The following is a 22,036-nucleotide window of genomic DNA, read 5'->3' on the forward strand; positions in this document are numbered from 1 at the left end:
GGTGGTCACTTACTTGTCTTTAGGCCTATGTGACTCACGCTCAGCAGCCACTTGCAACCACTCAGGGAATACTAATTGTTCTCCCACAACTGGTGGTTGCCAGAAGGTTTTAGACCGGTCTCTAGTGGTCAGTTCTGGTCTCTTTCATATCTGTTAGGTTCTGCTCAGACTCTGATGTAAGTAGTTAATGTGCATTTCTGTGTATTTGCAGCGCTACAGATTAGGAGTTTATCACCAACAGATTTTATGTAATTTCTGACTTGAAGCCTTTTAATCTCAAACTCGTAGCAAACTGGTTGCAGACTAACTCAGTTTTGATGCCATTTTATTGCTGTGTTGATGCACCAAAGTTGCTTTGAAGACCGTCTCTGCAAACCTGGTCCATGTGTTTGAAACAACCATTTCAAAGGCAACGAGATGACAAATTCATTGCACAAGGTTGCAGGTATTTTTGTCCTGCCATGGTCACAAACTGTTGTTGAGGTAATTGGCGACCGCTAAAGTGACCGTAGCGTTGTCTATGATGTGAGTAAACTCTTTCCTGATGACTATATGGTCTCCATTGCTAGTTTCGTGTCTTATTCAAAACAACATCATGTTTATTTTGTAAATTGCGGTTGCCAATAGAGTCAAAAAGAAGGATAAAACAGAGTTTGGCCTATCTGTTGCTTGACCTTTAATATGTAATGGTGATGATGCAGTGCAACCTCATGTGTTAACTAGCTGAGCTTTTTTCTTTATCTTAGCCTTGTTGACCTATCAAATTATGAAGCCAGTTTTAATTCTGCAAACACTTAAGTTAATTTTAAGGTGATATTTGATTGATTTCCTTCTTTTTATAAGCTTTTCTTTATTGAACTTGCATAAATAAAGACAAAGCTTATGTAGACAAAAACACTCTGTGGCATTAAATATGCAACAAAGTCTCAAGTGGTTGATGTCAGGCCTTCTTGAAGTCGCCAAAAGATGCATTTTTTTCATGTTCATTTTTATGAAAAATTTGCCTTTTAGTGCTCTGTAAGCTGAAATTACTTGCTGTGGTGATGATAGATACAAATACAAAATATACTTAAGCTGAAACTCAGGGGCCAGTGGCCTCACTTGAGAATTTCTGCCACACTCTATCGTGTTTGCTCTTCCTGGCTGGAAGAGGGAGCACTCCACTCATCTGACAATTTTAAAAGAAGTGCTGTCAAATAAGTGGGTCACACAGTGTACTGAGCCAATCCCCGGAGGAATGTGTGTCTGGACCAACCTGTTTCAGTAACAGGAAATGGGAGGGGGCAGGGGGCAGGTGACTGTGATGTAAATGCAGTGTGAGTCTGGTGGAGAGAAAGAGGGGACACTGGAGTGAGATATTAGCGCATCAGTTTCTGTAATTTAGTTAAAACATTGACTTTTAACAACAAGTTCCACCCAAAAGAAATCATTTTAATTTGATTATGTTTGCTGTGAACCCCTTAACGTTTTATTTATGCAGATTTTTTTATTATCACTAAAGTTAAAGCAGTTTACGAGAATGACCACAGACAAAAGCAAAAGCTGTTTCCCCCATTTTCTCTTCATTGATTTCATATTAAATTCCTTGTAATGCCATTTGTGGAATGTCAGAATGTTTCTCTTGCGCTGGAATGTCCAGGGACCCCCTACATTGGGAGCAAAGTTTTCAAGGACCCTTCATAATGCTAACACAGATTTTGCTTTCGCTGTGTAGTCCCAGCCTCCTGGGATAGTCTATGCCAGGGTGCTGGAGAGAAGAGTCCGTCCGTTAGTCTAACCTCGGATACAGGAGGAACAATGCGGTTTTCGTCCTGGTCATGGAACACTGGATCAGCTCTTTATCCACTCGGGGACACTTGAGGGCGCATTGGAGTTTGCCCAACCAGTCTACATGTGTTTTGTGGACTTGGAGAAGGCATTCGACCGTGTCCCTCAGAGGGTCCTGTGGGGGGTGCTCTGGGAGTATGGGCTGCCCTTTGTCACCGATTCTGTTCATAATTTTTATGGACAGAATTTCTAGGCGTACCCAAGTGGCGGAAAGCTTTCACTTGGGTGGTCTCAGGATCTCATCTCTGCTTTTTGCAGATGATGTGGTTCTGTTGGCTTCATCGGGTGATGGCTTCTAGCTTGCCTTGGAATGGTTCACAGCCGAGTGTGAAGGGGTGGGAATGAGAATCAGCACCTCAAAATCGGAGGCCATGGTCCTTAGCTGGAAAAGGGTGGAGTGCCCATTCCTGGCCAGGGACGTGTTCCTGCCCCAAGTGAAGGAGTTTAAGTATCTCGGGGTCTTGTTCACGAGTGATGGGAGAAGGGAGCCAGAGATCGACAGACGGATTGGTACCGTCTGTTGTGGTGAAGAGAGAGCTCTCAATTTATCGGTTGATCTTCGCCCCCTAGCCTCACCTATGGTCACGAGCTGTGGGTAGTGACCGAAAGAACGAGATCACGAATACAAGCGGCAGAAATGGGCTTCCTCCGAAGGGTGGCTGGTCTCTCCCTTAGAGATAGGGTGAGAAGTTCCGCCATTCGGGAGGGGCTCAGAGTAGAGCAGAGTAGGTTTTCCGGGCATGTCCCACCGGGAGGAGGTCCTGAGGCAGACCCAGTACACGCTGGAGAGATTATATCTCTCGGCTGGCCTGGGAACGCCTTGGTGTTCCCCCAGATAAGCTGGAGGAGGTGGCTGGGGAGAGGGAGGTCTGGGCTTCTCTGCTTGGACTGCTGCCCCTGCGACCCGGCCCCGGATAAGCAGAAGAAAATGAATGGATGGATGTGTAGTTGTAGGTTTACAATTATGGAAGTAGAAATCTGCTAAAAATGCTTCTTAAACCAGCCTTTATTTTATTAGGTGCACTTTGCAAGCACCAGTTCGGACTCAGTTTTTCCTTCAGAGATGCTTTAATTATTCGTGGCACAGATTTGACAAAGTGCTGATCAATATTGATATGATAGCATCACACAGTTGCTGCAGATTGGTGGGCTTACATCAGTAATGCAAATCTCCTGTTCTACCACACCACAGAGGTGCTTTATTGGTCTTACATCTGGTGACATGTTCAAGAAGACAGTTTGAGATGATTTGAGATTTGTGACATGATGTGTTATGCTGCTGGGAGCAACTGTAAGAAGATCAGAATCCAGATGGTTTTAATTTCCATTGCATTATAAAATACAACATCACTGAGGTACTGCTTCTGCAGGTTCCTCAAAATAAAATAACAAGTCTTTTACGCAATAAAACAACACTGTCATTCACACAGTTAAATTAGCCCTTTCAGCTGAGGATAATGAATAATTACAAATATGAAGAAATCGAAAACAAGTGCCATGCCGCATTACAGTAATCATTCTCGATTTATGACAGCGAACCGTTTTTAATCTGTTTGGCCTTGAAGACATTTCACCTCTCATCCAAGAAGAACATCCACAAAAGAGTGACTTTTGTCACTCTTCTGCATACCTTGATTGTCACTCCTTCGAGTGACAAAGCCAATGTCAATGTCATTTGACCCCTTTGATGCCATTGTTCACATTTTGAATAGAGAAGACAAAAGGTTTGGGAGGGAAGTCCACTGTGAACGACCATCTTTGAACAGTGGCGGTGGCTTACAACACCAACTGTCTGCCATCTAAAATCCAGTTTTGGGATCCTTTCCCAGACACCTTAACGCCCACTCACATCGTGGGTCTTTTGACCCACATGATAGGGCGAGGCTAGGTTTCATAATGGGTTCACCCGGAATCTTGGCTGGTTGTGATCCATACCCATTTTCACACCTTGGCTCATGTGATCAGGTAGAGGATCAGTGGGGGTTCATGACCCTCTTGGGGTGCAATCCCATGGGGCTTAAAATCTCAGACTCTCCACCAATTGCTTTTAGAACTGAAGAAGCTTCTCGGATGAGAGGAGGTGAAATGTCTTCAAGGAAACTTAAAGTCCAGACACTTTTCTTTCCAAGATCTTTAGACTCCTGAGTGGGAAGTGTCCTTAGTGATTTTTAAGGCTCACGAGTGGGTTCCAGCTCAAAGATTGTAAAATTAACACACAACTAAAACACGTTCGATGATCTTTTGTGCTGTGTTTATTACCCTCTGGACAGCCTATTTATTCACTGCATACCACACTGTTACACAGCAAACCAGGATGCTTTCTGTGGTGGAGTGATACAAGGCCACCAGCAGTTTCCCATCCACGGTGGTCATAAAGGGATGGGCATGGTCAGCAAGAACACTTAGGCAAGCTGTGAAGATTAAACAATGCTCAATTAGTACTAATATAACCACTGGCAGCCTGAACTGTTTATTTAGGGCAGGATGGATCCATGTTTTCATGTTGTTTACACCAAATTCTGAATGGTGCAGCAAAAATTGAGACTCATCAGAGTAGGCAACTTTTTCCAGGCTTCTATTTTTTAATTTTGGGGAGGTCCGTGCAAATTGTAGTCTCGGTTATTAGCTGACAGGAGTAACACCTGGTGTCGTCTTCTATTGCTGTAGCTCAACTGTTTTAGGGGTGTGCACTGAGAGATGCTTACCTTGGTTGTAAATAGTGTTAATATTGTTGACTATTAATTTTTGTGATAGTTTTTTTTGACAAAAACAAGATGATAACTAAATAAGAACTAATGCACTTGGACAGAAGCTATGATGAAATGGATTGACACATTTGTCGACGAATAAAAACAAGATAAAAATGTTTTGGAGAAACGAGATCCAATCAGTATGAATTAAGTTGTCTGGGGAGGCGGTGATCCAATTAGAAGTAATCTCCTTGTGCAGCAAGGTGAGACGCGTACAATTTGATGTCCAGGGAGTAAGATAGGAGCATACATATGGACACATTTTGCACTTACTGTCAAGAAAAATAAGCAACTTTCGCTAGTCTTTACACTGTCTATATGCCAACCTGGCCAACCATGCCAGGTGTACCTAATAAACTGACCGACGTGTTTACATGAGCTTCTTGTAATCATAAATCCCTTTTCTTTAACACCGTTGTCACAAGTCACATTAATCTTTGGCGCTGTCATCTTTTTATTCAAACTTAGTGGAATAATGTAACCCTCACCTACACATAAGAAGATGAAGATTAATGGATGAAGTGTCGTCTCAGTAGCTTTCAATTCTTCTCATGCTCACAAATATCCTTTTCATCAAATGCTAGACTTTTATCATTACCTGTCAGAAGTATGTGTTGCTTGTTAAATACTTGTCAGATCTTGTAATGGCCTGACATTCATTTCAGCGAAACCACAAAACAAATAATGGAAGGCTTTGGGGAAAATTTTAGCCTCTGTGTAAACGTTGAATCAGCTTCCTGCTTTTACACCACAAGGGACTAACTGTGCCTGGAGCGGTCTGATCTGCAGCCACAGAATTATAATCTGTCATGTTAATGATCATTTTCTTATTGACATATGAGTGTGAAATGGGTATTATAGTGTTGCAGTGTCAATCCATTTACAGTCCAGCTGTTCATAACACTTCACGTCGAACAATTATAAGCAGAGAAGCGAGGGCAGGTCGTAATAGTGATTTGGCCCCTTTTAAGACAGCATTATGGCAGTTATGATTCAGTCGGCTATCTCCATTGACTTCCCTGCATCTGCCGGTATGTTTCTGCCAACTTAAGTAAGGCGTACCATGCTTCACTGATGGATAATGGTAAGCTATTAGGGATATCATAAAAATGACAGTGACTGTATTTTCATGGAGCTGGATAAGGCACACGGTGTCCTGCTTGTAGCCTCGTTAATGATACGATGAATTATTGGCACTCATTCCAGATGCATACAAATGTGCAAAAGTCTTGAGCTACCAGTGATTTCTTTATATTTTCTAGGTGTAGTGATTTATTGAAACATGTGCAAACATGTATGGAAATACAGCATGTTAGACCACAGAGTTTGTACAATTCTAACATCTGTCTCATAATTTAAAATGGTCTTCAGAAATAGTTCTCCAGACTTCTTGAAGGACATTCAAACATCTTCTTTGGATGTCGGCTGCCTTTTGTTCTGTTCTCTGTCGAGATGATCCCCCATTGCTTCAATAATGTTGAGGTCTGGGATAATCAGGCCAATCCGTGACTGATAGTGTTGCGTTTTCTATCCAGGTACGCTTTGGTGCATTGGCAGTGTGGTTTGGATCATTCTCATGCTGAAAAGTGAAGTTGTTTTCAAAGTCGCTTTAATAATTCCATCAGTAGTGACAAGATCTTGAATACTGGCTGAAATGCAGACCCCAAACATTGATAGAGCCTCAACCATGTTTTGTAGATGTTTGTGTTACCAGTCTTCTATACATATTGAAACACCTTGAACCAAAAATTTCAAATGTGGATTCATTAATACTTAATAGCATACAACAGGCTTTTTTCCTTGTTTCCTTTCCTTAAGAATGGCTTCTTGACAGCCATCCTTCCACTGAGACAATTTCCGCTGAGGGTTCAGTGAACAGTAGATGGATTAACTGAATGCCAGATGGATCTCTCAGGTCCTGTGTCAGGTCTTTGCTGGATTCTTTCTCTTTTTTTTAATAATGTGATTTCAGACACCGTTCACCTGCTGTACATAGGGTTTTTTTAGGTCACTTCTTCTTTTGTCTTTCACTTGTCAAGTTTTCTCAGGGATTGTAAGGATAGACTGCACACCGTCACAAGATATGCCCACTTCTGACTAATAGAGCTTACATGTGATATACTGTTCAGCACTAAAACTGCTAACTTAAATGCTAACTTAAAGTATACAGAACATGGGTGTGTACTTGTAGTGTCGTGTTTGGCTAACCATGCTGTAAAAGTGCCCTGTCATGTGTGATGTCAGTAGTTATCACAAAGGCTAGATGTGATTTTTAAAGGAAAAGCAGAGCTCTAAATTTGGAAACATGCTTTTGACTTTTACCACTCTGTGTCTCTGCTCTGTAATATTTCACGCTCTCCTGCAGCCTGTTTCTCAGCACTGCCCTGCAGCTTGATCCAGATTTCATTAGAGCCTTTAAAGATGCTCTGGCTGCCGTTTGAAGGCGCAGGGCAGAGAGGCGGCGGACGTACAGTGCAGGCACATTAGTCCAGCCCGACACTGATGTTTAGTCCTCCTTTAAGAGGAATTTTCTAACGGGCGTCCATGTCTCATCGAGTTGATTTAAAGCCTTTTCTCAGTATTAATGAGAACAGAAGGTGAGGCAGAGCGAGTGAGAGATTCTTCAGGACTCGACAGCCTTATCATTAAGATGATGTTTAGATAATCAAGGATAAAGATTGCTCTGGGATGATAATTTGTCTGATGTTCTGTGCTTGGCATAGTAATGGTGGATTTGTTGAGGTGCAGAGTTTGCCATCTTGTGGTTGTGAAATGCAATGCAGAAAGAATTTGAATAAAACCAGCTTTAAATAATTGGTTTGGACAAAACCCTCAAAACGAACATTTGCGATGGCGTAAAGCTCAAGGTCAGTTTCCGATCATCTTGGCCGCTTGCTCGTTTAACATATACCCCGTAATCTCATGAGCAGTCTTGAGAGAAGGAAGAAAATACATTACCTCAGAATAATAAAGGCTTTCTGTATGAATTATGTAGCACTGCTGTGGCGGTTGATATTAATTCCTATGCAGTCAGTAGCAAAAAACTCAAGACCGATGCGTGACTGTGGGAAAATAGAGAGGAAATTGCTGGTGCTTGCAGAAAACCCGTTGGTTTATGCATCTACAAGAGCTCCAGTGCAATCCCTTACCACATATTAGAGCTGCCTACAGTATTGCTGTGGTTATGAGCTGCTGCTGCAGAGCAAGAATTCAATGATAGACAACTCTGAATTATAAAGAAAAAGGCAGAAAACAGGAATAAAATAGTAAAAATGTGTAATGTGTAAAAATGTGTATAAAAATGTGGGAAAATGTGTCAGTATCAGTTCTAATATCAGCGACAGCCTCTATCTTCAGATCCAGGATTTGGAAAGAAACACAGTCATGTGGAGAGAAAGCACAAATACTGTTGCATCAGAAAATAGTCCATATGTTTTTTTTCTCTTAAGTGCACTCTGGACAAAATCCTCGGTGCACTGCAGAGTTATTGTTCCTTCTTTACTCCAGCAGAGGGCAGCAAAGTCCTCCCATAAGTCACTGTGCAGCTAATTCAGTATATAGGAAACGTAAAGATGTGTATTTTTTGCTTCTTCTTTTAAAAGTAGAACAAACTGGATTTATTTGATTTCTAAACGAACTAAACCCTCGACATCAGTAACATGTTAACATCCTGCAGCACTGATGCTTCCTCAGTCTTATTAATTGACAAAAGGTCCTGTCAGTCTGCGTGTGACAAAAACAAATGATGATAACTGTGTTCTCAGCTCGCATTCAGTCTGTTCAACAAGGCATGAGTCACTCTCTGCTCTGTAATCTGTTTTTCTAATAAACTTCCAACTTTACACTGAGGGTGACATCCCTCTGTTAGAAACCACCTTCTCCTTTATCTCCTAAAATAGACCTCAAGGCGCTCACTTTTTAAATGGTTATTAAAATAAGTTTTCTCTGCTCCTGCACACAGAAAGGAAGTTTGTAATAAGTGATTTTCTCAGGTAATTGATAATCAATTTGACCAATAGAAGATCAGAAATGCTTGTTTTGTTCAAGATACTTTAAAAGAAAAAAAATGTGATTTTTGCTTAAAAACACAAATCGGTAATTAAAATTGTTCATTCTAAATCATTTAAGCATAAGTCTGCTTTCATAAAATCCAGACAAGGACCTTTAATGACATTTGTCACTCTATTTTTGCTGCTAAACAAAGATTCTGGTGCAGTTGTTTGCGTTTGTTTTTTTGCCTTCCTGTCATGTAAACGTAACTCTGCATCACCCATGATTTAGAAACTTGAATGCTAAAGCGGATTACTCAATGCTTCACTGAATAATTATGCAGGATGCAAAATGAACTTCAGCTGTGTGGCGATGCAGGCACGTTTATGACTCCTTTTGAAGTCGATAAAGAAGCATTTAATGGAGTGAACATATTTGTCAGTCGCTCAGAGCCTTTTTATCGTCATCAGCAATGGATAGTTTAAAGAGATCTGTGAGATGAACGAAAGCAATTTCTGAGATCTCATAAAGCTCACTCTGCAACCTCAAAAGGTTTTGAAGTTAGGGACGTCTTTAATGTGTTGATTATTGGCTGCATATAAAAGATGAATGCATCCACCACAGCATCAGCTGTTGGTTTGTTTGTTTTTATCTCATCCAGCTGAAAGAGTGAATCTGAGTATTGGTCAGATTTTTGCAGCCTCTTTGCTTTCTTAAGGGACTTTAATTCTTCAAAGTCTGTGCAATCCAGCCAAGCAGGGACAGTGAAACTCATAATTGTTTTACTTGGATCACAGATGAACTGCATCGATGACGTTCTGGTTTTAAATTGGGCGTGATGGTTGTGATTTATCAGTCACAGTGTGGGGATCCCCTCAGTCTTACACTCTATTTTAGTTTAAATGGGGATAACAATGCACAAAATCTACATCACAGATTAATTGTGTGTGTGTGTGTGCCTTTTACGTCCTCACAGCCCATGTTAGATGCTGCTCTAATGAAGCTGGTACAACAGGGTACAACATCCGCATCTCCACTGCAGTGCCTGATTTAGAAAAAGATTATTATTTTATTTTTTAGGAGGGAAAAAAGGTTTTGTGAGGTTTTCTTTCTTGACAAAGCTGAACAGCTTTTTCATTCATACCCATTCAAGGAGTCTGAGGCTGTGAATTATTTATTGCAGTTCTGATGTTGCATCTGGGTCAACGCCCACCACCCCCCCCCACCACCCCAACTCCCCCACCCCCCATTGTACCGTAAGCATCTGCGGCGTCTCAGCTTGAACTCTTTTCATGGACTTTATTCCTTTTCCGGAGCTTCAGGGAGATTTAAAACTCTGTTGTGATCTTGCGAGCAGAAAACTAATTTAGTCTTTAAAACATTAAAGACATCTAAACAGCTTTAAGTGGATTTAAAGCTGCTAATTACCCCATTGATGCATGGTAATATGCTTTGTTGGTGAGCAGTATAAGCACTGCTCGTGTAAATTGGCAGAAGCAACTGCAACTTAAAAGCTTTTTAGTAATTCGCTGGTAGTTGACATTCACAACATGCCTGACATTTAACAGGAGCTCAAAACACACACACATACAGTGGTTACTTTGGTAAGTGGTAGATCCTTCCATTTATTCACTTCCAGAGCTCCTCAGGTAGTGATTACACTACTTAGCTAAAGTGTAAAGCACACAGGTGAGAAGATCATTGGTTGAGTAAATGTCAAGCGATTGACAAAGTGATTATAAAGTGATTTTCATGTGGCTGCCTGTTAGTTTAGAGAGGACATGTACCCAGCCAGCTAGAGTCTTACCGGTGGAAATGCCACACTGATCTAAGAGAGGTCAGAGGCTAACAGGCTGGACTCGGATAGCACGGGAACTCAGCACTACAGGAGGTTAATGTGATCCCGAGCTGGACTCTGTATTGAACTTAAATTGTCTCCCTGGAGGTAAGACACATGCTTTATTAACATAATGCGACATCATCACACAAACTTGATGGTGATGCTCATATTAAGGATGGTAAACATGAAGATATCTCCAGAGTATCTACAAACAAGCTCCGGCTTCAGACGTTTTTTTTTTCTGCTGCTGGATCTCAATGATGTCAAAACCAGCGGATATTCTTACACAATCATCTCAGACACACACCTCTGGCTGTGAGCAGAGAGGCGCCACCGTCCTGTATTTTTACCTGGAACATTCACATTCAACACATTGTGTTTTTGTGTGAAGCTGTTTGTAATTTCAGAAAACTGTGTGAAATTATGCTTCAAAGTGTTCGTTGCACTGCTAGAGTTAGGTCCAGAGTGGATTTTATATCAAACGATCAAGACGATTGATGTGATAAAAGTGCAAAGATGTTTGGGAATTACAGATACTTTTATACACACATTTTCAGAGGCTCGTGGCAAATGAAGCAGGCATAATATTCTGAAGTTGAAAAGTAGACCAAAGACATGCTGGATGATTACATCTCTCGGCTGACCTGGGAACGCCTCGGTGTTTAAGCAGGAGAAGGTGACTGGGGAGTGGGAGTCACCTTCTCCCACTATATATATATATATATATATATATATATATATATATATATATATATATAGAAGACTATATATTCAGAAGACCCCTATGAAAAAAACACAGAGGGAACAGTTTACCCTGCCCGGGATAGGGTTACCGGGGCCCCGCCCTGGAGCCAGGCCCGGGGAGGCTGCCCGAGGGCGAGCGTCTGGTGGCCGGGCCTTAGTCCATGGGGCCCGGCCGGGCACAGCCCGAAGGCGCCATAGGGGTCGGGTGCATTGTGTGCCGGGTGGCGGCCAGGAGCGGAGGCCCTGGCGGACTGACCCCCGGCTGCCAAGACTGGCAATAGGGACATGGAATGTCACCTCTCTGGTGGGGAAGGAGCCTGAGTTAGTGCGTGAGGTTGAGAGGTACCGGCTAGATATAGTCGGGCTCACCTCTACGCACGGCTTGGGCTCTGGAACCAGTCTCCTGGAGAGGGGCTGGACTCTGTCTCAGTCTGGAGTTGCCCCTGGTGAGAGGCGGCGGGCTGGGGTGGGTATTCTAATATCCCCTCGGCTTGCTGCCGGTACGTTGGGGTTTTTCCCGGTGGACGAGAGGGTTTGTTCCCTGCGCCTTAGGGTCGGGGAACGGGTCCTGACTGTCATCTGCGCTTATGCGCCGAGTGGCAGTTCGGAGTACCCAGCCTTCTTAGAGTCCCTGGGGGGGGTGCTGGAAGGTGCTCCACCTGGAGACTCTGTTGTCCTGCTGGGAGACTTCAATGCTCACGTGGGTAACGACAGCGAGACCTGGAGGGGCGTGATTGGGAGGAACGGCCTCCCTGATCTGAACCCGAGCGGTGCTTTGTTATTGGACTTCTGTGCTAATCACAGTTTGGCCATAACGAACACCTTGTTCGAACATAAGAGTGTCCATAAGTGCACGTGGCACCAGGACGCTCTAGGCCGTAGGTCGATGATCGATTTTGTAATCGTATCACCAGACCTGCGACCATATGTTCTGGACACTCGGGTAAAGAGAGGGGCTGAGCTGTCAACTGATCACCACCTGGTGGTGAGTTGGATCAGGTGGCGGGGGAGGACGCTGGACAGACCTGGTGCACCTAAACGCGTAGTGAGGGTGTGCTGGGAACGACTAGCAGAGGCCCCAGTCCGCGAGATCTTCAACGCACACCTCCGGCAGAGCTTCAACAGCATTCCGAGGGAGGCGGGGGACATTGAGTCCGAATGGACCATGTTCAGCGCCTCCATTGCCGAAGCTGCTGCATTGAGCTGCGGCCGCAAGGTGGTTGGTGCCTGCCGTGGTGGTAATCCCCGAACCAAATGGTGGACACCAGAGGTGAAGGGAGCCACCAGGCTGAAGAAGGAGTCCTATCGGGCTTGGTTAGCCTGTGGGACTCCGGAGGCAGCCGACAGGTATCGACAGGCCAAGCGGAATGCGGCTCGGGCAGTGGCTGAAGCAAAAACTCGGGTGTGGGAGGAGTTCGGAGAGGCCATGGAAAAAGACTTTCGGACTGCCTCGAAGAGGTTCTGGCAAACCGTCAGGCGTCTCAGGAGGGGAAAGCGGTGCTCTACCTGCACTGTGTATAGTGCTGGCGGAGCGCTGCTGACGTCGACTGAGAAAATTGTCAGGCGGTGGAAGGAATACTTCGAGGACCTCCTTAATCCCACTGACGCGTCTTCCAAGGAGGAAGCAGAGTCTGGGGATGAGGGGAATGACCCGCCAATTTCTGGGGGCGAGGTCACTGAGGCAGTTAAACAACTCCTTGGTGGCAGAGCCCCTGGTGTTGATGAGGTCCGCCCCGAGTTCCTGAAGGCTCTGGACGTTGTAGGGCTGTCCTGGCTGACACGCCTCTGCAATGTTGCGTGGAGATCAGGGGCAGTACCCGTGGATTGGCAGACCGGGGTGGTGGTCCCCATCTTTAAGAAGGGGGACCGGAGGGTGTGTTCCAACTACAGGGGGATCACACTCCTCAGCCTCCCCGGGAAAGTCTATGCCAGGGTGCTGGAAAGGAGAGTTCGTCCGCTAGTCGAACCTCTGATGCAGGAGGAACAATGCGGTTTTCGTCCTGGTCGCGGAACACTGGACCAGCTCTTCATCCTCTCGAGGATACTTGAGGGTGCATGGGAGTTTGCCCAACCAGTCTACATGTGTTTTGTGGACTTGGAGAAGGCATTCGACCGTGTCCCTCGGGGTGTCCTGTGGGAGGTGTTGCGGGAGTATGGGGTGTCTGGCCCATTGCTACAGGCCATTCGATCCTTATACAACCGTTGCAAGAGCTTGGTTCGCATTGCCGGCAATAAGTCGGACTCGTTCCCGGTGGGTGATGGGCTCCGCCAGGGCTGCCCTTTGTCACCGGTTCTGTTCATAATTTTTATGGACAGGATTTCTAGGCGCAGCCAAGTGGCGGAGGGCTTTCGCTTTGGTGGCCTCAGGATCTCATCTCTGATTTTTGCGGATGATGTGGTTCTGTTGGCTTCATCGGGTGAGGGCCTCCAGCTCGCACTGGAGCGGTTCGCAGCCGAGTGTGAAGCAGCGGGAATGAGGATCAGCACCTCCAAATCTGAGGCCATGGTTCTCAGCCGGAAAAGGGTGGAGTGCCCACTCCGGGTCGGGGATGAGGTCCTGCCCCAAGTGGAGGAGTTCAAGTATCTCGGGGTCTTGTTCGCGAGTGATGGGAGAAGGGAGCCGGAGATCGACAGACGGATTGGGGCTGCAGCTGCAGTAATGCAGACGCTGCACCGGTCCGTCGTGGTGAAGAGGGAGCTGAGTGTAAAAGCGAAGCTCTCAATTTACCGGTCGATCTACGTCCCTACCCTCACCTATGGCCACGAGCTGTGGGTAGTGACCGAAAGGACGAGATCGCGGATACAAGCGGCGGAAATGAGCTTCCTCCGAAGGGTGGCTGGCATCTCCCTTAGAGATAGGGTGAGAAGTTCGGCCATCCGGGAGGGGCTCAGAGTAGAGCCGCTGCTTCTCCACATCGAAAGGAGCCAGCTGAGGTGGTTTGGGCATCTGGTAAGGATGCCCCCTGGGCGCCTCCTGGGTGAGGTGTTCCAGGCATGTCCCACCGGGAGGAGGCCCTGGGGCAGACCCAGGACACGCTGGAGAGATTATATCTCTCGGCTGGCCTGGGAACGCCTTGGTGTTCCCCCGGATGAGCTGGAGGAGGTGGCTGGGGAGAGGGAGGTCTGGGCCTCTTTGCTTAGGCTGCTGCCCCCGCGACCCGGCCCCGGATAAAGCGGATGAAGATGGATGGATGGATGGATGGATGGATGGATGGATATATATATATATATATATATATATATATGCGTAAATAAATATATAAATATAAATATGAGGCACAAAGACATGTCAGTGAAGTGAGACAGGCCATCATTAGGCTGAAAAATCAAACTAAACCCATCAGCAAGAAAACAGAAACTTTAGGATTGAAAGAACTAAACTGCATGACGACAGAATTATTTCCGTGTTCGAGAAAAACTACTTGGTTAGATGTCGTAAAGTTAAGAGCAGTCTTGAGGAGGCAGGCGTATGGCTGTCTAAGCCGACAATCAAGAGACGGATTCATGAATGGAAATACAGTGTGTTTACAACAACGTACAAACTGCTGATTGCACTCAGGAACAGGAAGGCCAGATTAGCCAGAAATCATCCAAAAAGACGCTGCACAGCTCTGGGAAAAATATTTGGACAGTTGAAAGTAAGATTAAGATGAAGTGGAATGAAACAGAAAGAGAAACCGCTCATGATCCAAAGCATGCCACATTATCTGTCAGACCTGCAGGAGGTAATATTATGTGAATGCATGGGTGCAGGTGGGTCACTAGTGTTTATTGATGATGGCACTGTGATAGTGTAAAGGGGACAGGATTATATAGTCAGCACTTCATAGTGCTGGATAATGGTCCAAAGTTGTAACTGTAAAAGCAACCCAGGATTCAAACTGAATATTCTTTAAGGGCCAAGTCAGTCACCTGATCTCAGCCCAACAAAGTATTTGCTTTGCTTTTGATTATTAAATCCAAAACTGTATTTAAAAAATGTCTGCGAGTCTCAAACAGTTACTGCAAATTGTACATTATGGACCCGATGTATTACTATACATGACATTATTTTAAAAACTGCAGTATTTGTTGGCAAAAGCTGGTCTAACAGGGTGGACTGCTCGATAGTTTTCTTTCTGTTTTCTTTCTTTTTACAACAAATAATTGTAAATTACTCCGTGTTTGGGTTTTTGAACTCTTGGATTGTTTTCGTGAATCTGAAGTGATAAATAATTAGTTTCCATTTTAAAACACAGCAGCAACAACAGCACAGAGGGGAAGCTGTGGCTCATATTTCATCAGACGTCTTTGTACTGTAGGTGCCGGCTCCCCATTGTTAAGAGTGTCAGTTTCATAATCTCAGTAAAAAGATGTGCGTGCACACTGCAGTGGCGAATTTTGAACTGACTTTAATCTCATTTATTAAAAAGAGAAAAAGCTGTATTTCCCCAAAAACCAGCTCTCTGTTGTTTAGCTGGTGTTTCGTGTCCTGAACAAGGTTTAGGGTCAGTTTTACACTCGGCATAGGTGGAAACACATCCAGCCAATGAAAATCTGTGTTTGAGCTGGATGGAGACGAATCATTTCCTTTTTATTTTTCTTATTTATTTATTTTCTGTGTACTGCTCCCACAGGAGTAGAAGCAGGAGAAATCCACTTCACTTTGGTACACACACTTCAGAGGCCGAGCTGGAAAGAGGACAGAGCTGCTGCAAAATAGCAAGTGGTTTAGAAGTTGAGACTCATACACCTCGAGTAGATTCCTTTTCTCAGATGTTGTTTCGACAAAGAAATGAGTGAAAATGGAAGTGATGATGATGATATGGGATGAAGAGGACAGCTGGTGAAGGAGGACAAGCCCTCAAAGTTGTAACTGAGGAAGAAAAGGAGTCTTTGAAGTGCAGACTTGCACTAACTGAGCCTTCTGCAGACGCCTACACTGGATAGAAAAATACAGGAAGGAGAAGGAGGCGGGGGGGGAACCATGTGAATGAGGGCGAGGAAGACGGTTAAGGAGAAAGATGATGATGAAACAGAATAGCGGATGGCATGAATGAAGAGCTTGGGGGGGAGTAAATGAAAGACACAGTGACGGAGATGACAGTGTGAGGGCGGAGGAAGAGTGGGGAAGAATGAATCAAACAGAGGACTGGAGTTAAAAAAAAAAGAGTCTGTGTTACTGAGAGAAAATGTACTGGAAACGAGCTGAAAGGTAGAACAAGGTAGATGATAACACCCCCCCCCCCCCCCCCCCCCCCACACACACACACACACACACCTTCCTCGCATGTGTTCCTGAAGAGTCGACTGCTGTAGGGGTGCAGAACTGGCAGACTAGTGGTAATAATAGGAGATAATACATACACCCGTCCCACATATACTAGGAGAGGAGGAGGCGTAGGAGGTAGGGAAGCCTTGTCAGAAGAGGACGGGAGGGAGGGGAGCAGAGGAAAAAGTGATGAGGTAAGGGTGGAGGAGGATGAGGTAAAAATGGAAAGATGAAGGGAAATCGGAGATGGATGATGGGAGGGTGTAGAGGGAAGCATCACTGGGACTTTCCCTCAGCTGTTTTCTTCCCTCCTCCCTCTTTTTATAAAAGGGGGGGGGGGGGGGGGGTTAGCAGAGGCGAGAGAGAGACTCTCTGTAAGTCATGCATAGCAACTTTGCTCAGGCACACTGAACGCCTCTCCAAAAACCAAAAAAGCACAACAAAGAGCCAAGACTCCTTCAAGACAGCTGCTCACTCAGTCAGGAAACCCACATGTGGAAGAAGACACTTCGAGCTTTAATCACCTCAAAAGATCCAAGTTTAGATCGAGTTTCCACCAAGAGAACATCTCTTAAATTGGATTTTGATCCGGCTGAAGTGCCGTGCTGTGGCCGTCCTGCTTTTGGAGCAAGAAGATTTAATTTCCCTCCTTCCACTGGATCGTTTACCTGAGGCCACTCTATCCGTTTCTTTTCTTCTTTTTGGAGATGAGATCCAGTCTTATGCAGGTCAAGCCTGTAGCTGCACAACAATGCAGTGTAAGTGTTTCTGAGCTGATATTTGTGTGTGCATGCACCCTTGCATCGTGTGCTGATTGTCTTTTTTTCTCTGTTTTGGTTATGGGGTGAGTAAGTGTATATGCAGCCTGGGGAGGGAAGGGGGGCACACAGTGTGCACAAGTTTGTGCATTTTGGCAGTAAACATTGCTGGTCTGATGTGGGAAGCAGTGAGTTTTCCTCCAACACTGAGCGCCTTTGTTGACTTCATAAATTATAGAACAAATCAGCCTTCGGGGTTTATTCGTGTGGTAAACATTTTCTGCATCTGTTAAAGTTGCTGAGATTGTTTTTGAAGTGCAAAATACACTCTTAGACTCTCATTAATACATCCGACATGCTTAATTCTGTAACTAATTGTTAATAGATATGTATTAATGCCTTATTGGTCTGCTATGAGCTGGCATTTTTTGGTGGTTCATCTGAAAAATCTCTCGCATCTTCTTTATATTGCATTTATGAAGAACATGGTGGAATACAAGCATTGCATTTTTGGAGGAAAATAGTGAACTATACTCCACTCCATTTATTTGTCATATCTAGCCACTAGTTAAATTATATACTAAAGTTATTTTTGCTAAATATAAATCAAATCTGGATGATTAATTATTAGATAACCTACCTTTTTGCAGATACAGCTGATTCTGTCGTTCTTTATAAGCACATAAAGTGTAATTTGGTGATCTGAATACTTACTTCACCACTTTAAAGGAATCTCATACAACACTGTATGAGATGAGTTTGGGCGAAACTGCTTGACTTTGAAAATTTGAGCTTTGTCTGTGTGCATGTTATATGTTCACAACATGTGTAATTGTTAGGGAGTGTGGTAGGAACAGTGGGCGGTTAAAAGGGTAAAAAATGCGACAGGAAGCACTACATGAGAGCAAGAGGGGCATATACGCGAATTTAAACACGACTGTAGAAGAACTTATTAAAATGATGGATTTTCTGCTACAATGTGTGACGGTAGTGGGAGGAACGGTGCTGAAACCTTTTAATAGTGTACAGGCTCTTGTCCTCTCCCTCTCTCGCTTCGATGGAGCCATAAATCTGAACACACTTTGCAGTTATTTCCTATTTGAGACACATTATGATCCACTTTTGGACGAGTTGGACTGCATTAAAAAGTCTGAGTTAATGCCAGCCACCGAGTCCACCGATCTATCCTCTCGAGGGTTTTCTGGAGAGATGCTCTGACCTCCTCAGCAGTAATTTCCTGTTGCTGTCAGGAACCTCTTTAATTAGTTAGAACCACTGAAATCATAACAGACCTCCTCCTACCATCTTCCCCTCCCCTCTTTTTCATTTCTATATATATCACTCTGCTGCGAGAACCAGGCAGCCCCAGGGACTCCTGTACGTGTGTGCTCATGCATGCTCCCTCCTGTGTGCGCTGGTGTCTTTTGTGCAAAAATGTTTTGGTGCAGAAAGCGTGTAGTCTGTGTGTGCATGTGGATATTTTGGCGTGCACCCATGGAATAAAATATTCAGGTGACAAGCAGGCACTCGGGTCCTGGAACACTCTGGTATTCTTCTGCTTCTCCCAGCTCTCTGCAGGAGCCCTGTGTGCAATTACACTGCCTGGAGTTTCAGATCAGACTTCCCTCAGTATTCCTGCTTTTGGCTTTTTTCCTGCAGCGTCTTCACTAAAATAATCTAAAGTAGGAAAGAAGACATGTACTGTATGTATCTGTAAATGTTATTGCATAGAGTCACAGATGGAAATGGAGGATAAAGAGCAGAGAGGCGTGCAGAGAGTTGTTGTTGCCTGCAGCCTCGAGAGCACTTTCTGCATTATACATCAACCTCTTTCTTTTTTCTTTCCCATCTTCCTTTCTGCCCCAAGTTGCTGCAGGAGATATCAAAGGCATGAGCTCCTCTTTAACCTCGACTGGATGTGTTTGTAGTTGAATGGTGGGACACAAACGAAGGACACAATTTCTCACCATTGCAGACATAGTGAAGGTCAAAGCTCGAGGCTCTTGAGTCCAAACAAGAGGCCAGTCGGTGCACTCAGAGAAATTCAGAGCTCCTGTTGCCATTTAAAACACTCAAAGTGACTTGAAAGGCTGAAAGGACGTGAATGGGCCACAGTGAAAATGAACCGAATGACTGGTGATAATTGGTAATTGGCTGTGTCCCGATAGGTTGCTTCTCTAACAGGTCCTGTCCTGGCCTCTAAATGAGATGCGTGACCTTATCATTGGTATTGACAGTTGAATGGTGGGGGAAGAAAATGGCTTTATCTTCCTCCTCTTGGCCTTTTCAGAGGACAGGTGCCAGAGCGAGCACCATTGTGTCTGTGACTGTGGAATACTAAGCATGACTAAAGTCCCGAATGTGCATCTTTTGGTGTTAGCTTTTGATTGACTTCTTAGTGTGTTGCATTTTTTTTTTTTGAGTTCTCAAGATGTGAAAATATGTGTGATTCTGACATAAAAGATGAAAAAAAAATATAATTAATATGTTAGATTTTGTCCAAGCAGTCCACGTGGGCCAATTTTCTTTTCCCTCTTGTTTTCACAGCAGCACCCAGGGCTGGAAGATGTCAGCCCCAGTGAGGAGGTGACGGATACGGAGGACAACGAAGAGGAGGACCTGGGCGTCCTGGATGACCAGCGGAGCATCATTCTCCACCTGCTCTCGCAGCTCAAACTGGGAATGGATCTCACACGGGTATGACACAGAAACACTGACTCTATAAGAGAGATGGCATCCTTACTTATGAGAATTAGTTCAGCCAGGCCTCAAAGTCATGTACTAAACCCTCCTAAGTTCCTCCTGCAACTGTAACTCATCTTTACATCTATTCTTTCTTTTTTAATGCGCCGTCTGAGTTAATTAGCATCATATTTGTTGTCATTGACGTCAGCTAGGTTCTGTAATTTGGCATCTTTCTACCACAGCTGCTCTCTTCGCCTTGGGCCTTTCATGGATGCAAATGTAAAGGCAGAAGAAAGTCAAGTTACCAAAAAGTTGATTTTAGCAGCACTGACTGAAATAAAATGTGTCACAAAGTGTCTATCTTTCCTTTGCGTTGCTTTCCTAGGTGGTGCTGCCTACTTTCATTCTGGAAAAGCGATCACTGCTGGAAATGTACGCTAACTTCATGGCGCACCCCGACATGTTCCTGTCAATAACAGCGGGGGCCACAGCTGAGGACCGAATAGTCCGCTTTGTGGAGTATTACCTGACTGCCTTCCACGAGGGGCGGAAAGGTGCCGTGGCAAAGAAACCCTACAACCCCGTGTTGGGGGAGACCTTCCACTGTTCCTGGGAAGTTCCTCGGGACAAAGTCAAGCCTTTGGTCAGATCGAACCCGGGGTCGGCTCGGGAGCCAAGCAGAGGCCCCAACAACACACAGCAGGACGAGGACTCACCAGGAAGCTGCTACAGAGTGCGTTTTGTGGCCGAGCAGGTGTCCCATCATCCCCCTGTGTCCGGGTTTTATTGTGAGTGCCGGGAACGGAGGATGTGTGTCAACGCCCACGTGTGGACCAAGAGCAAGTTCATGGGCATGTCTATAGGAGTGTCCATGGTGGGAGAAGGTGAGCCAGTCTACCACAAACCTTCTAAAATACTGTGGGTCAAAAAAAAGTTATCAAAGAAAACAATCAAAGTCTCCTGCATTCATGCATTTTGTTTCGATCTTTACTTTATTTTTATTTATGCATACAGCTCTAGCTGTAAGCACAGCCACATGCACCTGTTCTTGATAGCTTCTGTTTGCACGGGGCAGCCAATCAGAGGAAAGCTGTCTTAAAGGGAGAGGAGAAAAAACGGCTTGTTAGCAGATGAACAGTGTTATGCACCTGCATAAGATAAATAAACATAATTGTGAACTGTGAATCATGTAAATCTAGTCTGGCAGGGTCAAGAATATGCTATGCAGCCACAAGTGAGAAAAATAGTTCCCCTTTAATAAAGAACAATCCCTCATTTAGTGTAGCTCACCTTCTAGCATCTACAGGCTATGTAGAAAGTCTCTAAACAGTGTGTCTCACCAAAACTGCCTGCCACTGTGTTCTGTCTGTGTGAGGACTATAAGATCTCTCCTGTGGCAATCAATAGCCCAGACCTCTCTGCTGGTACTGTTACATCGTGTACAGTAAGCTGTCAGGGATGAGTCACCCTGAGCCGAGATACAGGAAGTCCTTGGGCCCAATCAACTAAATCCGGATACATAAACTGACCACCTGCCACCAGGTTGTGATGCAGCAGTTCGTTGCCACGCGCGGAGGCTGATGCTGCCGTCAGAGAACACGATGACCGTCACCCCAGGATCCATTGATTGGCGGATTTATTTTTTGCAGTGGCGTCTTTCCTGACAGCAGCTGATACTGTAGTTTTATAAAGAGGCACTGATACTGATTGGCAGTGAGTCAGCAGCAGAATAAGAAACGGCAGCTGGTGCAGCCTGAAAGCTACACGAGATGCTAGATTGTATGTATGGAGCCTCTTAGAGGTCGTGCAGGATAGAAAAAAAGAATAATAAACCTTTTTATACACTGATGTGCCACATCTGGATTAACTGAAGTTCTTTGCTTTAATCTATGACATGCAAAAGCATCTTTAGAACCTTTACATGATCAGTTGAAAACGTGTTCAGGATGTTATGTCATTACTTGACTGATAATGGACTTCAGTACTCAGGAGAGTGACCGTTATTGAAGATATATTAATATGTATATAATTAACATGAAATTGCTTGTTTGTTTTTTAATATCGTGGCCATCATTAACACTTTTATATAAGTGCTACGTAAGGGTTTTGCTGGCTGTAGTGTGAGCTTTGGATTAAACAAATATAAATCCTATTTCTTGAAAAGTTGGGTTATTTTCTAAGAAGAAAAAAT

The 22,036-nt window shown here is 44.5% G+C and overlaps 1 protein-coding gene across 1 annotated transcript in view; it reads left to right on the forward strand.

Annotated features, from left to right (window-relative positions):
- The window catches only part of osbpl10a (oxysterol binding protein-like 10a), a 98,922-nt gene that overhangs the window by 67,089 nt on the left and 9,797 nt on the right, over positions 1 to 22,036 (forward strand). Inside the window, exons 8-9 of the mRNA XM_006788040.3 lie at positions 19,708 to 19,857; positions 20,231 to 20,729. Coding sequence (XP_006788103.2) covers positions 19,708 to 19,857; positions 20,231 to 20,729 — 649 coding nt within the window. The remainder of the gene's footprint in view (positions 1 to 19,707; positions 19,858 to 20,230; positions 20,730 to 22,036) is intronic.

The sequence above is a fragment of the Neolamprologus brichardi genome, chromosome 22 (assembly GCF_056152115.1).
Source record: "Neolamprologus brichardi isolate AB-2024 chromosome 22, ASM5615211v1, whole genome shotgun sequence".
NCBI lineage: Eukaryota > Metazoa > Chordata > Actinopteri > Cichliformes > Cichlidae > Neolamprologus > Neolamprologus brichardi.